We start from the raw sequence: 20,630 nt of genomic DNA, 5'->3' as shown, positions 1-20,630 counted from the left end.
AAAACAGCCGCGGGCTGTTAACGGCCCCTGGGCTGCACTTTGGATACCCGTGGCCTCAATTAAAATTAATCAACAAGCCTAGAGCGCCCTCTTGCGGTTGTCGAAGGTAATAATCAGTCCTTGTCAGTCAGTGTGAATTAACATTTTTTGAACATTGTTAGAGCCCTCTGAACATGAACTAACAACCCTATAGTATGTAGGCATAATAAGAGAAAAGAAAACATTTAAAGGACTTTTTTTTTTTTTACTTCCTGTTGGATACTTTAACATTTCATGTCCCTCTGATGTACTTGTTCTTGATCCTATCCATCCTGGTCACTCCCAATGTGGGATGGGAGTGATGGGAGGATGAATATATTCATAGAAAACGTGGGAAAAGTATTGTTAGAGCCCTCTGGACATGAAATAACAACCCTATAGTTACATTTGCACTCATACAACTTAATAATGTAGGCATAATAAGAGAAAAGAAAACATAAAAAGGACATAATATAGTCTTTTTTTTACTTCTTGTTCTATACTTTCTAACATGTAATGTCCCTCTGATGTACTCATTCCTGATCCTATCCATCCCGGTCACTCCCAATGTGGGATGGGAGTGATGAGAGGATGAATATATTCATAGAAAACATGTGGAAAAGCAATGTTAGAGCCCTCTGGACATGAAATAACAACCCTATAGTTACATTTCCACTCATACAACTTATTAATGTAGGCATAAATAAGAGAAAAGAAAACATAAAAAGGACATAATATAGTTTTTTTTTTACTTCCTGTTCTATACTTTCTAACATGTAATGTCCTTCTGATGTTCTTGTTCCTGATCCTATCCATCCTGGTCACTCCCAATCTCCGCTACCTCCAGTTCTGCTTCCAGTATTTTCCTCAGTGGAACTGTCTCTATCACACTTTATTATAAGTCTAATTATAAGACTATGAAACTATTGAAAAAAGTTCAAAAAAAAATTAAAACAAACCATAAAAAGGACAAAATTGAGTCTTTTTTTACTTCCTGTTTTATACTTTCTAACATGTAATGTCCCTCTGATGTACTCGTTCCTGATCCTATCCATCCTGGTCACTCCCAATCTCCGCTACCTTCAGTTCTGCTTCCTGTATTTTCCTCAGTGGAACTGTCTCTATCACACTTAATTATAAGTCTAATTATAAAGACTATGAAAAAAGTCCGTTAAGTATTTTAAAAGAAGTTTTTAAAAAGTTAAAAGAAAACATAAAAATGGACAAAATATAGTCTTTTTTTTACTTCCTGTTTTATACTTTCTAACATGTAATGTCTCTCTGATGCACTCGTTCCTGATCCTATCCATCCTGGTCACTCCCAATCTCCGCTACCTCCAGTTCTGCTTCCAGTATTTTCCACAGTCTCTATCACACTTAATTATAAGCCTAATTATAAGACTATGAAACTATGAAAAAAGTCTGTTAAGTATTTAAAAAAAGTTAAAAATAGTTAAAAGTTAGCATTGAGTTAACTGGGAGAAAGGCTAACTCAAATAGAGACTACATTTCGCTAGTCTTATTTTCAACTCAAAGTGCTTCCCTGATGCCTCACCTGTACATTCTCTCTCTCGACTCCATTTTCATTTAGACCCCCCACCACCCCACCGCCCCCTCCTTCCCGTTTTCCATCGTGTTTGCCGCACATTCCCCCAATAAGCCCTTCTCTTTGCCTGGTTTCTTATTCTATTTCCATCCTTCTCCCTCTTCTTTGCAGTTTTTCTCCCCATCGACCTTCCCCGTTCCGCTCGACTGCTTCCCCGCACTCCACCTCACGCTAAAACTAGGCTAGTGTGTACTTCACACAGCGTGTGTGTACTTTATCTGCATAAATTCTCTGATTGTAAAATCAAAGACTCGCTATAGTTTGAAGACGGCGAATAGAACAACCTGTTCCCCCGCATTTGTTGCCTACAGACCTCTCCCACCTACGTGAATAGTAATAAATAATTCAGATTTTTCCAAACTCGACATGCGCTGTAATGAATCATTTCAAACATACAGTAGTGACCTTGCATGCTTTCAAGGCTGCCTTTCAAAAAACGGTAAATACATCAACCACTAAAGGTGTTTCTTTAAAAAGCCAACAGCAGTACCATGCAAAATAATACCTTCAGGGGAAATAAGTGCCAGGCAAAAGTGTTGGGACGCCTGACTCACACAAAAAATGAGGACTTTTTATCGACGAGTTTGTCTGTTTTGCTATCAATAGTGAAGTTGAAGGTCACCGATGCAATCCCTAATGGGATTGAGTTCAGGGTTCTAGGTTTTCTTATTAATAAAGGGAATATTTTCATACTTAGAGCACCAATAACCTTTTAAATGCGTTTTTTTAAACATGATTAGAGCCCTCCAGACATGAAATAACACCCCTATGTTCATATTACAGAAGACATAAGATAAAAATACAACATTTAAGAGTGTGTTTTGGTGCTGGGGAGCGGAGCGGAGAGGCGGACAGGAAGTGACGTCATTGATTCAGAGTGGAGTTTCATCTTGGCGTGGATTACATTCGGAACTATAGCCCGTGTTGGGGATTATTGAGCTTCTAGTAAGAGTCTGGTGCTTGTGTGTCTCACCAAACATGACAGTAACATAAGCGACACCTAGTGACCAGTGTAAAATACTACATTTCATTATATTGTCTTTAAAAAAGCTTACTTAAAATGCTTACTAAAAAAATACAAAAATTAAAAATAAAAAAAAATTAAAAACATTTAAAAAATATAAAACATAAAAAGCTTAAAAAAGCTTACTTAAAATGCTTACTTAAAATGCTTACTAAAAAAAAAAAAAATTAAAAATGAAAAAAAATTAAAAACATTTAAAAAATATAAAACATAACATAAAAACATAAAAAGGACAAAATATAGTCTTTTTTTACTTCCTGTTTTATACTTTCTAACATGTAAAAAAAAATTAAAAACATTTAAAATTACAAAATTAAAAAATAAAAAAAATGAAAAAATTAAATTAAAAAAATTAACCTATATTAGGAAAGCAGGAATTAAAAAAAATGCTTACTTCAGGGACAAAAAACTGTTTGAATTGTAGAACATGAAGTCATGAATTTCTTTCCTGGTGCATTGAAGACACCGACGTTGGGAAATACAGTACGTGTGTGTGTGTGCGGAAGGGGGTTTATTTGTGTGTTCGTATAGCAGTCCATTAGGAGTGTTTAGCTTTAGTTCAAGTACCCACGCTGCTCCTTGGCCTTGCTGTCAGAGACTCTAATAAATGATTAAGGGGACTACATTACCATCCAACACCCTCTGCCTCCCTCGGTCTCTTGCTGCTTCTCTGGGGGTTTTCTTTTTTTCCGCCGTTCATGATGAGCTTTTTAAAAGCAAGTGTTTCTTTTATTTTTATGTAATATTTAACTCCATCCTACTGAAGTGACATTGATTTTTATTATAAGTTTATTCTTGTTAAATTGCTACTTTTTTGTCATTATGATTTTTTTCCTTTTCATATTTTGACGTTAGTCTTGTAAAATTTGCGTACAACTTTTCTGTTAATATTTTGATTTATTTATATATATAAATAAATAAATAAATATATTTATTATTTATAATTACTGCATTTTTTTTATTTTGTACTTTTGGTGTTTTCGTGTTAAAAGCAAGTGTTTTTTGTGATACAGCTTTTCTATTGCAGAGGTGTACCTAATGTTGTGGCTATTTTTTATGTAATATTTAACTCCATGCTGTTAAAACGACATGGATTTTTATTATAAGTTTATTCTTGTCAAATTGCTACTTTTTTGTCATTAAAATACCAAATTTTTTCCTTTTCATATTTTGACGTTCATCTTGTAAAATTAAAATTTTTGCGTACAACTTTTTTGTTAATATTTTGAATTATTCTTGGATAATTACTGAATTTTTTTAAAATTTATTTTGTACTTTTGGTGTTTTCGTGTTAAAAGCAAGTGTTTTTTGTGATGCAGCTTTTCTATTGCAGAGGTGTACCTAATGTTGTGGCTATTTTTTATGTAATATTTAACTCCATGCTACTAAAATGACTGATTTTTTATTACAAATTTATATCAGTTTATTATTGTCGAATTGATACTTTTTTGTCATTAGAATATGATTTTATTCCTTTTCATATTTTCATGTTCGTTTTGTAAAATTACAACTTTTGCTTATTAGCGTAAAATTAATTTTTTGTTCATATTTTGACTTGACTGATTTTTTACATGTTGTACTTTTGGTGTTTTTGTGTTAAATATTAATGATGTGATGTGCCGCGGGCTGAAAATGGCCTCTGAGCCGCACTTTGGACACCCCTGTTATGAAAAAAAGTGTGATCAGTGTGGGACTTTTTCATCGTATTATCCCGAAAAAAGCCCGGAATAAAAAGAGTTGACATGAGGCTAAAGACACAATTAAGCTTTTGACAGGCGCTAGCAAAGCTACCATAAAAAAAAATGACAAAAGTCCAATTCATTATGAAAGAGGCCGAGGCATTTGAACAGATTTGCAGCGTACTTTGTGATCTGAGGTTTTTTTTTCCAATCCCGGCTCTGCATTATTCACCGCACACACCTCCCTTGTTCCCTCCACTGGCGCCGTGTTCCTACTTCATCTTCTCCTCTTCTCCTGGACACCGTGTGTGCGGGAACATCTTGGCGACAAATGTACGGGAATAACTAAGAGGAGATCTTTCCGTGCCGGGCTGCGCCGCCGCCGTCATCACGTCTTAAAAGTCAAGAAAACTCCAAGTTTGCAGGCTTCCTCCAAAATGAGGAATCAGGACCAAAACCTGACCCGAATATAAGACGGACATTGTTGGATGACTTCACTGATACTAAAAATAGCATCATAACTCTTGTTGGCCAACTCTCCAGGTCACTGTGTGAGTGACGGGAAGAAAAGCTCTGTTTGTTGCAGGGAATTGGTACTGTTGTATACATTTCTGCATCTCATATACATAGTTCCCCCATTTGTTCTCATAACATTAAAAATAACAAATATTGTAAAAAAATAAAAAAAAATTATATTTCAACTATATGCTACTAAAATGTTATTTTCCCTCATATTGTTTTGAGTTTATTGATCAGAAAATTATGTATAAATTATTTATTGGAAAATGCAACTTTTTTCTCAATAAAAAATAATAATAATTTAATATTTGGATTTTTTTTACATTGAGCCAAAATACAATACATTGTTTTGTTTGTTTCTCATTCTAGTATGACTTTAAAATAAAACATCTTTTTTTTTATTGAATATTTCAACTTTATGCTAATAAAATCATGTTATTTATTTAAATTATATAATTAGAAAAATATGTTATTCTCATGAAATTATTACTTTTGTTTGTTTTCTTCTTTCCTGTTATACTACAATTTATTTAATTTATTAGATATATTTTTATTTTTTAAAGATGTTTCTTACTTAAAATTATAATTATATTCTATTCTATTTCATTATTATTTTTTTGTGATTTAATTGATGTTATTTATTATTTATTATTTATTATTTATTATTTATTATTTATTATTTATTATTTATTATTTATTATTTATTATTTATTATTTATTATTTATTATTTATTATTTATTATAAAGAATTATTTTCTGCAAGCATATTTATTCATCAAGAATGATGAATGTTGTGTTCGGATTTCAGCCTAAATATAGTAAAATAGTTTATTTTACTTTTATTCACGTACCCCCACTGAAAGTAGTCAATAGTGAACAAGCTTTTTTCGCCACAGTGCCATCTGCTGGCGTTAAAAATGCACCGCACGCTCGTTTTCAACCCGTCTTCCTCAAACCACGCTTTGTGTTTTTACCTGCTCGGCACCCTTCTTTTTCTTCTTCTTCTTCCCCCAGCAGCCAGAACTCTCTCCGTCGCGGCCGTTGGCGTCACAGAGGAGGCCGTCCAGCTCCTCTAACCCCCCCTGCTGACCGTGGGAGGTCTCGGCGGCCAAACGATACGACAGGTTCCTCAGGATGCAAACGCAGTTCTCTACAGTCTGAGTTGCGGGGACGAGAGGGAGAGATACAGGAAGTGTGAGATCAGCGGCGTGTTTAGTACGAGGGTGTCATCGAATCGGCAGAGTGGAAACTAACCGAGACGAATCATCCGCCCTTTTCGCCGCCGCAGCGCCGCTTTACACAAAAAGCGTAATTGAACACACTCGGGAGAGGCGGCAAACAAAACAAGGTCTCACTCCAGCGAGCCGCCGTTACATGAAATCGGCCATCTTGCGTAGAAACATGCACAGGTTTACGTCGTATTTCCTGTTAACGGCGACATTTCCATCTTCTGGGTCATGTTTCTTTGCGCTACATTGATCCTGCCGTTGAGTAAATAAAGACACTTGTACCTGATCCATCATCAGGTACAGGTACAAGTACAGGTACAAGTACTACGGCCCATAATGCAATCCGACTCCATGTGTTTCATGATGCAATAATCACAGTAATCACAGTAAAAATATGTATTAGTATTTGTTATTTGGGTTTATTCTGTAAAAATCCTGATAACGGTTATTCAATTATAAATATACAAAAATAAATATACACTAATTTTATAAATTAATCATAAAATTATATGTATTATATAATTTAAATGTAATAAGTATAATAATTCTATAAATAAATATATCACAAATAATATATAATATGTATATTAATAACAAGGAATTTTATTTGAAAGTGCATTTAAATATGTTTTACATTTTTTAATACATCTACATAATATGTTAAAAATACAAAAACTAAATAAAAGCTAAAATAATATTTACATAATTAGTATGTAAATTAATTATTTATGTAATATTATTGATAAGTTACAAAATATTAGAAAATACATATACATTTAATAAATTAAACATAATATTCTATGTATTATGTAAAAATTAAGATTACTTTATGTAATAGCATAAGTATAAGAATTTTATAAATAATATAGAACAAATAATTTAGCCTTATGTATATTAATAATATAAAATGTTATTTATTTTAACTTTTTTATATATGTATATAATATATAAAAAGTAAATAAAAGCAAAAATAAAAATATTTACAGATTATTTAAGTTATTAGGGTTTATACTGTAATAATCCTGATAACAGTTATTAAATTATAGAAAATAAATATATATTAATTTAATACATGAATCATAAACTATATGTATTATATAATATTTAATATTTTAAATAAGTATAATAATTATATGAATACATATATAACAAATAATATATAATATGTATAATAATAATATGGAATTTTATTTGAAAGTGCATTTAAATATTTAAAACAAAATTAAATATCTACATAATATGTTAACAATACAAAAACTAAATAAAAGCAAAAATAATTTACATAATTAGTATGTAATACAACATATGAGTTATTAGGGTTTATACTGTAATAATCCTGATAACAATTATTAAATAACTGGAAATAAGTACATATTATAATTATTATATTATACTTCTAAATAAAATACAAATCTTATCTGAAAAATGCTGTTTTTAATGACAACGCTCGAGTGCTACCAATCGATCAATATAATCATTCTTGTTGTGTCGTGATCTTTAGCGTACCTAATGTAGTGTCCTCGCCAATTCCCACCAAGTACTTGTTAAGAGCACCTTATTATTAGACCCCAGCACACAATCTCGAGCAAACCTGCGGACGAGTCCACCGACCAAGGCAGACGAGGCCGCGGCGGCTATCATTTATGGCTATTCCGCTAATAACCACCAGCGTGTTCACCTGCCAATCAGTCTTTGTTAGCGAGGCCGCGCCGGGCTGCAGTCAGATGGCAGAGAGAAGAGCGGACGGATAAACAGTGATTAAGGGAGGCCATTTAGAGCCAGGCGGAGGGAGGGAGGGAGGGAGGGAGGGATGGAGGGAGGCCGACCGGCCGGCAGACAGACAGACAGACAGACAGGGGAGGGGGGGAGACCTTGAGAAGTCAGCCAGCCACAACAATCAGTTTATGTGATATCGACTGGGCCACACATCTACACACTATGGGCTCCGAGCGGGAACATCACACACTTGGAGGCGGTCAATGAAGGATCCGACTCCATACGGCTGCAGGAAGTGAAATATAAGCTTCTTATTTGTCACTCCAAAGAATGAGCACACAAAATGCGGTTGTTATGATAACCAAGACTGATGTTTGGGTTTAGACACATGCAATTCAGAAAATTATATGTGGGGGGGGGGGCTAATAAATTGACAATAAAAGCACAAATATTGCGGATTTAAGAAAACAATACATGGAATGATACAGCACTCTACAAGAAGGAATGAAGTCTGTAAAATTAAATAATAATAAAAAAATCAAAAAATTGTTACAACTATAATGATGAAAATGGTAATATTAATGATGATTATAATAATGGTGATAATAATAACAATAATAACGATAAAGATTGTAACAATACTGATAATAATGTAAAATGTGTAATGTGATAATAATATAAAATACAAAAAAATTATAAAAGCAAAAATAATATTTACTTAATTAGCATGTAAACGAATTATTAATGTAATTATTATCGATAACAGTTATTAAATTATTGGAAATATATATATTAATTAAAAAAATAATCATAAAACTATATATATTATATAATATTTAACATTTTGAATAAGTATAATAATTATATAAATATATATATATACACAGCACTCTACAAGAAGGAATGAAGTCTGTAAAATTAAATAATAATAAAAAAATCAAAAAATTGTTACAACTATAATGATGAAAATGGTAATATTAATGATTATTATAATCATGGTGATAATAATAACAATAATAATGGGAATAATCAAGATCAAGATTATAACAATAATGATAATAATGATAATAATAATATTACAATAATAATAACAACAGCAAAAAGGGGTATGCATTTATAAGCTGAATAGAAGAATATATAATTATGTCTATTAATAATATGGAATTTAAATAGAAAAGTGTACATCAATATATTTTAACATTGTTAATACATCTACATAATATATTAAAAATACAAAAATTTTATAAAAGCAAAAACAATATTGACATAATTAGCATGTAAATTAATTATTAATGCAATTATTATTGATAACAGCTATTAAATTATTGGAAATAAATATATATTAATTTAATAAAGTAATCATAAAACTATATATATTATATCATATTTAACATTTTCAAGTATAATAATCATATAAATAAATATATAACATATATATGTATATACAGCACTCTACAAGAAGGAATGAAGTCTGTAAAATTAAATAATAATAAAACAAATCCAAACATTGTTACAATTATAATGATGAAAATGGAATATTAATGATGATTATCATAATGGTGATAATAATTTATAAATGTAAATAATGGAACGTTATATTTCGATTGATGTAAGAAATGCACTGTAATGTTTCATATATTTGCCCAAATAAAATTAAAATAATAATAATGTTAAAAAAAGCGCACACACCTTACTGTCAATCTCACTGCTGCCTAGAGAGGTCTGGATGACGTAGAGCAGCGCGTCTGTCAGGCCGTCGCACTCCCTCATCCTCCGTCTCGCCTCCTCACCTGCAGAGCTGACGTTCCTTGAAGAAAGACATCGCGAGACAAAGTGGTCAGCGTGTTTTTTTTTTTTTTTTTTTACCAAAACCGGAAGAAGATGGAACGCTGGTGCCTGTGAGACAGATATAAAGCTGGCGCTTCGCCCGAAGCTAGCTAAACTCACGGTAAAAAAGGGAGCATTAAAATTCTGGCTGTATCTCAATCTACGCCCCTGAAGGCTTGCTTCGATTTAAAAGCACTTGACTCACGTCCAATAAAAGACCTTTTATTTAGACGTTCGGTGGCTGAACTTCACAGTCAATCCTCACGCCGACGCTGCTTTGATTATTCCTCGGTATCACTCCGTCGTATTATTAGCACATTTGCCAATACCCTTCTGAGAAATGAAGAGTAAAATGGTATTGTAATGACCCTTTATGTGTATTTATATGTATTATGTGATGTGTTTGCGCATGTTGTTGCAGTGGGGAGATATGTTCCGGGGTTGGGAAGGAAAAGGGGAACGGACAGGAAGTAAGCCAGAACCCGGATGTTAGTTCGTTCGATGGTTGTAGGCGTGGGCTACGGCCGCAACAGTAGCCCTTGTTAAGAAGCTTGGTTCTTTTGCGCAATAAAAAAACGTCTGTTGTTCGGTATTTAAATATAAGTATTTTAATACAGTATTTTAATATGAGGAAAATGTCTTTGGTATGATTGTAGATACGATATCATCAAATATACCACATGTTATGTTAGCTTGCGGAATCAAATACGAAGCTGCATAAATATGGAAAGCATGTTTAAGGCCTTTTAAATGCGCTTTTTAACATTAGAGCCCTCCAGACATGAAATAACACCCCTACAACCGATTTTTTCAGTTTATTACTCACAATAATAATTTTAAAAATGCAGTATTTTTTCTTGAATTTTTGAACTTCATTTTTCTTAATTTAAAATGTATTAATTAATTACTTTTAAGTTACAACTTTTTGTTGTTTTACTTCATCTGTGCCCTACCTTCTCCAAAATGCATTGCTCAAATGTTGCTGATTACCCCCCCCCCCTCAAACAATATATGATGTATCGTCTGCAGAACGGCGTGCAATTTATCACTGCTGCAGAGCCAAAACAAGCACCTTTTTTTTTTATTATTTAAAAATGTGATGCTTAATCATGTTCTGTCTTTCTTCTCACTGGGTAATTATTTAATGACGCAAGGCTAATGAGTCAGACTGAGTTAATGAGGAGTGACATCAGATAGGACAAGCTGCGAGGCTCTAATAGGACGCTTAAAGAGTAGAGATAACCTGTTCAATTTCAGCTTCGACTTTGCACATTGCGGCGTCGGAACAGTGAGGTCACTTCCTCTATTTTTGGTATTTAGATCTAGATTGTCTAGATCGGATGCACAACTTTAGAAGATAGCATTTTTAGTATCGGTAAATAGCAGTTTCAGATGTGTAGACTGCATTTAGAGGTGAAAACAACATGAAAATCATGCTATATAAGATATGCTATTTAATGAATGAATATTTTATTTATACACTCCCTTACTACTTTAAGGTTACTGCTTTACTATTTTAATCATGCATAAAAATGAATCAAAAAATGAAAAATTAGAATCAACAATACATAGCGATATACAATTTTTTTATTTAATTTTACTTTATTTTACTTTACTTTTATGTCAAAAAAATACTTAAAAAGTGCTTAAATATGGCCTTTTTTAGTATCAATAGGTCATCTTCATGTATGAAACTGCATTATTTATAATTTATATATTCCAATATATAATTGATATATTTTAGGAAAAAAAAGTGATAGTGAAGCCGTGTAATTCAAAGTGTTATTAGTAATTGTTTATAATATGGAAATTGATCTCACTGTTCCAATACTTTCGGAGGTGCTCTGAGTGAATTTAGGTTTTGGTTTAATGCCCATTAAAGGACCCCCCCAGCCCCACTACATATCATCATTTTTTTTTTAATAATGTGTCCATTTAGCCATTTTCATGTTTAAAAATGCTTACTAAAAATACCCCCCAAAAATAGTATTAATAATAAAAGTGAAAAACTTTTTTGTACAAAAAAATTACAAATATGTAACTTTTATAGAATTATTTGCAACAAAAATGTGCAAAAAAATTAGAATCAACAATACATAGCGATATACTTTTTTTAAAATTTTTTTAATTTAATTTTACTTTATTTTACTTTACTTTTATGTCAAAAAAATACTTAAAATGTGCTTAAATATGGCCTTTTTTAGTATCAATAGGTCATCTTCATGCATGAAACTGCATTATTTATAATTTATATATTCCAATATATAATTGATATATTTTAGGAAAAAAAAGTGATAGTGAAGCCGTGTAATTCAACGTGTTATTAGTAATTGTTTATAATATGGAAATTGATCTCACTGTTCCAATACTTTCGGAGGTGCTCTGAGTGAATTTAGGTTTTGGTTTAATGCCCATTAAAGGACCCCCCCCAGCCCCACTACATATCATAATTTTTTTTTAATAATGTGTCCATTTAGCCATTTTCATGTTTAAAAATGCTTACTAAAAATACCCCAAAAAATAGTATTAATAATTACAAATATATAACTTTTTATAGAATTATTTGCAACAAAAATGTGCAAAAAATTAGAATCAACAATACATAGCGATATACATTTTTTTTAAATTTTTTCATTTAATTTTACTTTATTTTACTTTAATTTTATGTCAAAAATATATTATTATTAGTAGTAATTTAGGTTGAATTTAGGTTTTGGTTTAACGCCCATTAAATGAGCCCCCCCACAATTGTTGCATCTTTCGTATTTCACATGGACTAGACTGCCATTTAAACAGCAAGCGTCTTTATTGGTCCACGTGAAGTGTTTCCACGGCGTTTCCCCGCACCGAGCGACTCTGCACGGCATTGTCAGTTATGCAAAGCGAGCTTGTTTTCCCATTAGCATTCAGGGCTGGGGGAGAATGACTTGACCTTCTCCGGGAAGCCAGAAGCGGCAGACGTTAAGTTTTAATTGAGTGCTTGTGTCTTCCTCGCACCTCATTCTCATCACAACAATAAAGAATTGACCTCATTTCATAGACTAGTCAAAGCTCTGTGATCTCTTCATCACGGCCGCCCGCATGATGAATGGACTGCGCTGTTTGCTATCAATACATTTCCATTGTCTGCTCTGCTCTTAAAGGGACCTCGCCGCACCCGCTAAGTCGCTTGATAATGATTTGGATTTGTTAGCATTTGTGCTTTTGTCATGTCATGCCAGTTTAATTAACAGATGGAAATACGCAATATCATCAAGATTTATGTGCAAAGTTGTGGCGAACATTGATGTAGACGTGTCGTCTCGTTCCTCGCCTTTGAACGACTCGTTAGAAGAAATTGTTGAACGTCAACAATCCTCGACAAATTGATACAGTATATTATATAAGCTGTTTGTGGATGATGTCATCACCTAATTAGCATAATAGAATAGCAAAACAGAATAGGAGTCCTTATTTATAGATGGAATATTTTCGTAACATTATTTATTATTTATTATTTATTATTTATTATTTATTATTTATTATTTATTATTTATTATTTATTATTTATTATTTATTATTTATTATTTATTATTTATTTATTATTTATTATTTATTATTTATTATTTATTATTATTTCTATAAATACAAAACAAAAACAAGTGAAGTGGAAGAAATGTGGCTTCATAATCGATGAAGAATAACTAACATTTAAAATATTTAAAAATATATATATATTTAAAAATATATTTATATTTTTATATATAAAAATATTAAAATATTTTCATATATAACTAATCTATAATCATATACTTTACTTAATACCAAACACTTGAATCAATGATTCAATGGGCGTGCCTTAAATATTCCAAAGCAAAATTATATTAAATGTGACAAAATACATTGAATATTATATTTAATTAAAATTAAAAATTAAATGTATTAAATTAAATGTAAAATTAAAATGTATTTCTTTCCAACTGTCAAATAATAATTATATTAATTTATATATTAATTTACATAATGATTATGTAAATGGTTATGTAAATATTCTTTTTGTTTTATATACATAATTATATATTATTTGTTATATATTTATTTATATAATTGTTATACTTATTGCATTTCAAATATGAAATATTATATAGTACATATAATTTTATTAATGTTATTAATTAATTTATTACATTAAGATATTAAAGCAACACTACGAGAATCTCCTCCAGTCTGTTACTACTAAACACTCGACTAAGTATGTAAATATTATTTTTGCTTTTATTTAGTTTTTGTATTGTTAATATATTATGTAGATGTATTAAAAATGTTAAAATATATTTAAATTCAGTTTTCAAATTAAATTCCATATTAATATACATAATTATATGTTATTTGTTGTATATTTATTTATGTAATTGTTATACTTATTTATTTCAAATATTAAATATTATATAGTACATGTAGTTTTTGTATTTTTAATATATTATGTAGATGTATTACAAATGTTAAAATATATTTAAATGCACTTTCAAATTAAATTCCATATTAATATACATAATTATATATTATTTGTTATATATTTATTTATTACAATATTATACTTTTTGCATTTCAAATATTAAATATTATATAGTACATATAATTTATGATACATTTTTTACATTACGATATCAAAGCAACACTACGAGAATCTCGTCCAGTCTGTTACTACTAAACACTCGACTAAGTATGTAAATATTATTTTTGCTTTTATTTAGTTTTTTTTAATTATTTTTATTATTTTATTATTTTTTTAAAATGTTAAAATATATTTAAATTCACTTTTCAAATTAAATTCCATATTAATATAAATAATTATATGTTATTTGTTGTATATTTATTTATGTAATTGTTATACTTATTTATTTCAAATATTAAATATTATATAGTACATGTAGTTTTTGTATTTTTAATATATTATGTAGATGTATTACAAATGTTAAAATATATTTAAATGCACTTTCAAATTAAATTCCATATTAATATACATAATTATATATTATTTGTTATATATTTATTTATGTAATTATTATACTTATTGCATTTTAAATATTAAATATTATATAGTACATATAATTTTATGATTAATTTCTTACATTAAGATATGAAAGCAACATTACTAGAATCTCCTCCAGTGTGTTACTACTAAACACTCGGTCTTAGTGGAAGAAACGACTCCCATTTAGCGTTGAAATATGTCATTTGGCTCCGTTTATCGTCTTATTATTCATTTCCAAACAATAAATGTGTACAGGAAACAACATGAACATGAATGAATGGTCGGCAGATGGCTTTCTAATGTCACTCAAAGTACAAATGACCACCGAGTGACTTGAGAGCAGCTGGTGTGTGGTGGTTCCACGTACGTGTGTGTGTGTGTGTGTGTGTGTGTGTGTGTGTGTACAAAGGGTCATCATCAGTTGTCTCCAAATTCACACAATCCAAAAACACGTAATATTAATGAAATCATTCATTTCCATTCATCTATCAATGAAGTCTTACTTCTGCACGTGTGTGGGAGTTTTAGTGAAAACAGAAATGTGTGTATGTGTGTGTGTGTGTGTGATCCAGATAAGCCCAGGAATAGAACTAGCGACACTAAAGTGTACAGTATGGAAACAGCAGGTAGTTTTTTTTTTTTAGCCCATCTTTCTCTTTCTTCACCTTGGCTGGAAACCAACACCCTGCAGGGAGGTAAACACGACTGAATGGAGGCTATGGAGGATATTGAAAGGCTTTCACAGGAGACCAAGTGTCTGGCATGATAAGTATATATGTGGATAGTCTGTGTGTGTGTGTGTGTGTGGGGGGGGGGTTGGGGGGGGGATAATCTCGCCAATTGATTATACAACATATGAGGAGATCAGTATCACGAGATGCTTGGCCTCATTTGACAACAGTCTCAACAAAAAATGAATAAAAATAAAAATAATTGCAATAAAATGTTAACAATTAAAATTAAAATTTTTAAAATTAAAATTTTAATTATTTTATTATTAATTGATTATTTATTATTTTATTATTAATTAAAATACGTATAAATATACATATAATCCAAAAATATAGACAATTAATTCAATGATTCATTAACTTAACATAACATTTAACAAAATTAAAGTTAAAATAAAAAATCCAACATATATAATCCAGAAATATAGACATAAAATAAAATCCAGCTGCAAAAAATAATTCCACTGAAATAAAAAAATGCTGCAAAAAAAATTAAAATTAAAATTAAAATTAAAATTAAAATTAAAATTAAAATTAAAATTAAAATTAAAATTAAAATTAAAATTAAAATTAAAATTAAAATAATCCAGAAATATAAACAATTTAACAAAGTTAAAATAAAAAATCCAACATATATAATCCAGAAATATAGACATAAAATAAAATGCAGCTGCAAAAAATAATTCCACGAAAATAAAAAAATGCTGCAAAAAATTAAAATTAAAATTAAAATTAAAATTAAAATTAAAATTAAAATTAAAATTAAAATTAAAATTAAAATTAAAATTAAAATTAAAATAATCCAGAAATATAAACAATTAATTAAATGATTTATTTATTTAACCTAACATTTAACAAAATTAAAATAAAAAATTCAATATATATAATCCAGAAATATAGACATAAAATTACATAAAATACAGCTGCAAAAAAATAACTCCACTAAAATAAAATAATGCTGCAAATCAGTCCCACTTTTTTACAAAATTTGTAAAAATAATGTAAAAAAATAAATCCACTGCATAAAGCAGTTCCACTTAGTACAAAGCAGTACTCAAATAAACTAAACTAAACTCCTGCTGCAAAATAGTTGCAAAGTTACACTGACTCAAAAAAATCGAGTCAAATCAACTTTGGGTATTGGGTATTTTATGTAGTTACAGAGGGAAAAATAGTCAAAAACGACCTGCATGTCTAATCTATACAAAACTCAGTATTGCACAAATAAAATACAACAACAGTGTGTGGGATCGGTGGCCTTGAAATCATTTTTGAGAAATATTCACCAGCTGGGAACGCCAAAAACAAAAGAGCTTGAGAGAAGCTCTGCAAAGTGCATCAAGTGAGGATTAATCCTCAAACTGCCAGAAGGAATCCGCGGTGTTAATAAGTCCCAGATAAAGTGAAAGCATCCACATTGTGCTAAAATAAAAACTGAAATTTAGTATTTGCATTGGAAATGCGATGTGTCTACTTTGAAACGTAGGCTAATTTTAGCTACGCAGGCCAAAGACGACCTTTACGGCGAGAAGCTAGACATGAAAGCATCTTTCTGGGTGATGCTGCTTTATGATGTCGAGCTCCGACAACCCAGAAGGACCTTTTTATCAGCACAATGCATCAAAAAAGAAAGTCTGGAAATACCAAGGACTTGGATAAGTGGATGAGATGTTGCCATGGTTACCTGCTGGAGTCACTGCCAGAGAGGCAATGAGCTTAACTCACAATTGTTTTCCGCCTTTACATACTGTAACATGCACAGCGCATTGCACGCGTTATGCTGTTTTTTTAAAAATTATTATTATTATTTTTAAGTACGAAGAATGTCGGATAGGCAAAAACTATATAAATGTACATAATTTTATGTAAACATATTTATATTATTGTTTGTATTATTGTTGCCCAGTGAATTATATAAATAATATTATGAATAAATAAAATAAAACAAATAATATTATATAATAATATTTTTAAATATGTATATTTTAAATTAAATTATTACTAAAAAATACACATTTAAAATAAATTAATGCTAATGTCAGTTCCATTGATCTATATGAGAAAAAGGTGTCCAAAGTGCGGCCCATGCCACATAAAAAAAATACAATGAATCACAAAAACAATAGCAAAAATTGGAAAAACAAAAGTAAAATATTTGAAAATAAAGTCATAATATTTTGAGAAAAAATCTCATGGAAAAAATATCATAATTGTACTAGAATAAAGTTGTAATATTTGAAATTAAAGTCATAATATTTTGAGAAAAAATCTCATGGAAAAAATATCATAATTGTACTAGAATAAAGCTGTAATATTTGAAAATAAATTCACAATATTTGGATAAAAAAAATAATCTCATGGAAAAAATATAATTGGACTAGAATAAAGTTGTAATATTTGAAAAGAAATTCATAACATTTGGATAAAAAAAATAATCTTATGGAAAAAAATATCATAATTGTCCTGGAATAAAGTTGTAATATTTGAAAATAAATTCATAATATTTGGAGAAAAAATAATCTCATGGAAAAAAATATAATTGACTAGAATAATTTGTAATATTTGAAAATAAATTCATAATATTTGGAGAAAAAAATCATCTCATGGAAAAAATATAATTATACTAGAATAAAGTTGTAATATTGGAAAATAAATTCATAATATTTGGAGAAAAAATAGCTTATGGAAAAAATATCATAATTGTACTAGAATAAAGTCATAATATAATGAGGAAAATAGTAAAATTGTATTCTTATGGGAAAAAATTTATAGTAATAATGTTATTAATTATATTATTAATTTTAAAAATTAGGGATGTCTGATATTGGCTTTTTTGCCGAAAACAAATATACCGATATTGTCCAACTCTCAATTTTCGATACCGATATCAGCCGATATCAATATGTGAAACATGACATATCTCCCAATAATTTTTTTCATGTTCCGGAAAAAAATCTGATGCAAATATCAACAGATATCACATTTATATACTATCAGACACCCCCCAAAAAAGCTTTTTTTTGTGGGCTGGTTTGGACCCCCCCTGGCATATAAAGTAATTATACACGACCATACTGTACAGAAGGTAGTATGCACTTTCCTGTCAAAGTGACTACCGGAGAAAGTACTGCCAAAGCTAATAAAACCATGATCAATTATGCATGCTGCTGTAGTATGCCTGCAGGAAATCAATAAAAACCAAACCGTCATTTCTAAACATTCTCCATCCAAGTGTAAACACATGCTTTGTCGAGGGTAAAGATGGAGAAAGGAGGAAATGAGCCGGCGTGTATTTTTTATTTTTTTTTACCTGAGACACCCCGTAGCGTTGCGCAGCACCTGGGAAGTATGAAGCTGGAGCTTGCGGTCGTCATGGTGATTCGGGGAGGAGTCCCAGTTGGAGTTGGGGATGATGACGCTGTTGGTCAGAACAGCCAGTGCATCTTGGATGATTGGCATTTTGAGGGCGTCACATGATGACAGGTTCCAAAGCACGCCTGTACATAAAAAGAAAAAAAATAAAATATTTTTAATATATTCATCAATGACTCATTCCAAGCATGAAATGTGTTCATTTTGTTTGAATGCTTGGCTTTTCAACCCTACTTGGGTAAGTAAGGGCAGCACTTTTCTATTTGCTTGTGCCGACATGACATTTAGAGACATTTTATGGAATTTTAAGCAGGTGAGGTGTCCCAGGAAAAAAATCCTTTGGTTGGATTTTGTGTGAAATTATAGTTTATCACTCTTGATTTGATGGATGATACCACAATAGGCTTTGCTACTGCAGGGATATTGGAAGAATGTCATAAAATGGGATTTTATGACAAAAAAAATGGGATTTTATAACTGACAATTTGAGAAAAAAAAATTCATATTTGATCATTTTTACACCATTTAACAACCATATAATTAATTTATTCATTAATTTATAATTAATAAGAATTATTAATTTCACAAAAAAAACTCCCAAGCTTTGTGTATCTATTATTGGCAACATTTTTTATTTTTTTATTTATAATAAAATATTTTTTGGGGTAATTTTGCCGATCATCCAAAATGCTTTAGATATAGGTCTGTTTTTTCTGTGCGTTATAAAGCTATAAAAAGAGATAAAAAGCGACACTTTGTAATAGGATACACCTATGCCGCCTTCACAGACCTCTATTAAAATCAGACTGCTGAATGCCAAATAAGCCCCTCTACGTGCCTTTTAAATTATTATTTATTCAAAATTATTGACATTTTTAATTATATTTTTATTATTTATGTTTTTGTATAGCATTCATGGACTTGTTTATGTCTTTATGCTTGACTAAATTTTTTTTTTCCTTGAGCGTTGAAATTTCCCACTTTGTTCGGCGGTCCCTGAATGCACCATAGTTGCTTATAAACGCAACTTGTAGTTTTTGTACTTTAAAATGTGTTTTCCGGAATGAATGTCATCTAATAATAATAATAAGTCACTTTTATTGCAAATGGAGATCCAAAATCGGCAACATTAAGCTAGAGTGAGGGTTTGAAGTGGGATCCATTCATCCATTTTTTATTATATTTGTATTATTTATGTTTTTGTATAGCATTCATGCACTTGTTTATGTCTTTATGCTTGACTAAAAATGTTTTTTTCCTTGAGCGTTGAGATTTCCCACTTTGTTTGGCGGTCCCTGAATGCACCATAGTAGCTTATAAACGCAACTTGTAGTTTTTGTACTTTAAAATGTGTTTTCCGGAATGAATGTCATCTAATAGTAATCATAAAGCCTTTTTATTGCAAATGTAGATCCAAAATCGGCAACATTAAGCTAGAGTGAGGTTTTGGAGTGGGATCCATCCATCCATTTTTTATTATATTTGTATTATTCATGTTTTTGTGTAGCATTCATGCACTTGTTTATGTCTTTATGCTTGACTAATTTTTTTTTTTAGATTTCCCACTTTGTTCGGCAGTCCCTGAATGCACCACAGTTGCTTTTAAACGTAACTTGTCATGTTTGTACTTTAAAATGTGTTTTCCAGAATGAATGTAATCTAATAGTAATAATAAGTCACATTCATTTATGACAATAAAGGAAGTATATCTATGTAGTACATTGTAACAGGTACATTCATGATACTGTAAACATGTAATACTGCATATTTTGGCCAGTCTATGCATTTTTCCAACTTTCCAAAAATTGTGCAAAAGTGCAATTTCCCTATAATACTTTACTTACTGCAATAAATACAGCAGTACTGCACTGCATGACAATGATGAAATCCATAAA

The 20,630-nt window shown here is 30.3% G+C and overlaps 1 protein-coding gene across 5 annotated transcripts in view; it reads right to left on the bottom strand.

The window, feature by feature from the left end:
- The window catches only part of ctnnd2a (catenin (cadherin-associated protein), delta 2a), a 259,425-nt gene that overhangs the window by 47,011 nt on the left and 191,784 nt on the right, over positions 1 to 20,630 (bottom strand). For all 5 annotated transcript variants that reach the window (XM_058060561.2, XM_058060564.2, XM_058060562.2 and 2 more), the window contains exons 15-17: positions 18,674 to 18,860; positions 9,481 to 9,598; positions 5,821 to 6,003 (exon numbers count right to left, since the gene is read on the bottom strand). In XM_058060561.2, the coding sequence (XP_057916544.2) occupies positions 5,821 to 6,003; positions 9,481 to 9,598; positions 18,674 to 18,860 (488 nt within the window). The remainder of the gene's footprint in view (positions 1 to 5,820; positions 6,004 to 9,480; positions 9,599 to 18,673; positions 18,861 to 20,630) is intronic.

The sequence above is a fragment of the Doryrhamphus excisus genome, linkage group LG5 (genome assembly GCF_037039965.1).
Source record: "Doryrhamphus excisus strain RoL-2023G ecotype Guam linkage group LG5, RoL_Dexc_Guam_v1.1, whole genome shotgun sequence".
NCBI lineage: Eukaryota > Metazoa > Chordata > Actinopteri > Syngnathiformes > Syngnathidae > Doryrhamphus > Doryrhamphus excisus.
The sequence above is the reverse complement of the archived record's forward strand: the minus strand, read 5'-3'. Positions and strand labels throughout refer to the sequence as shown.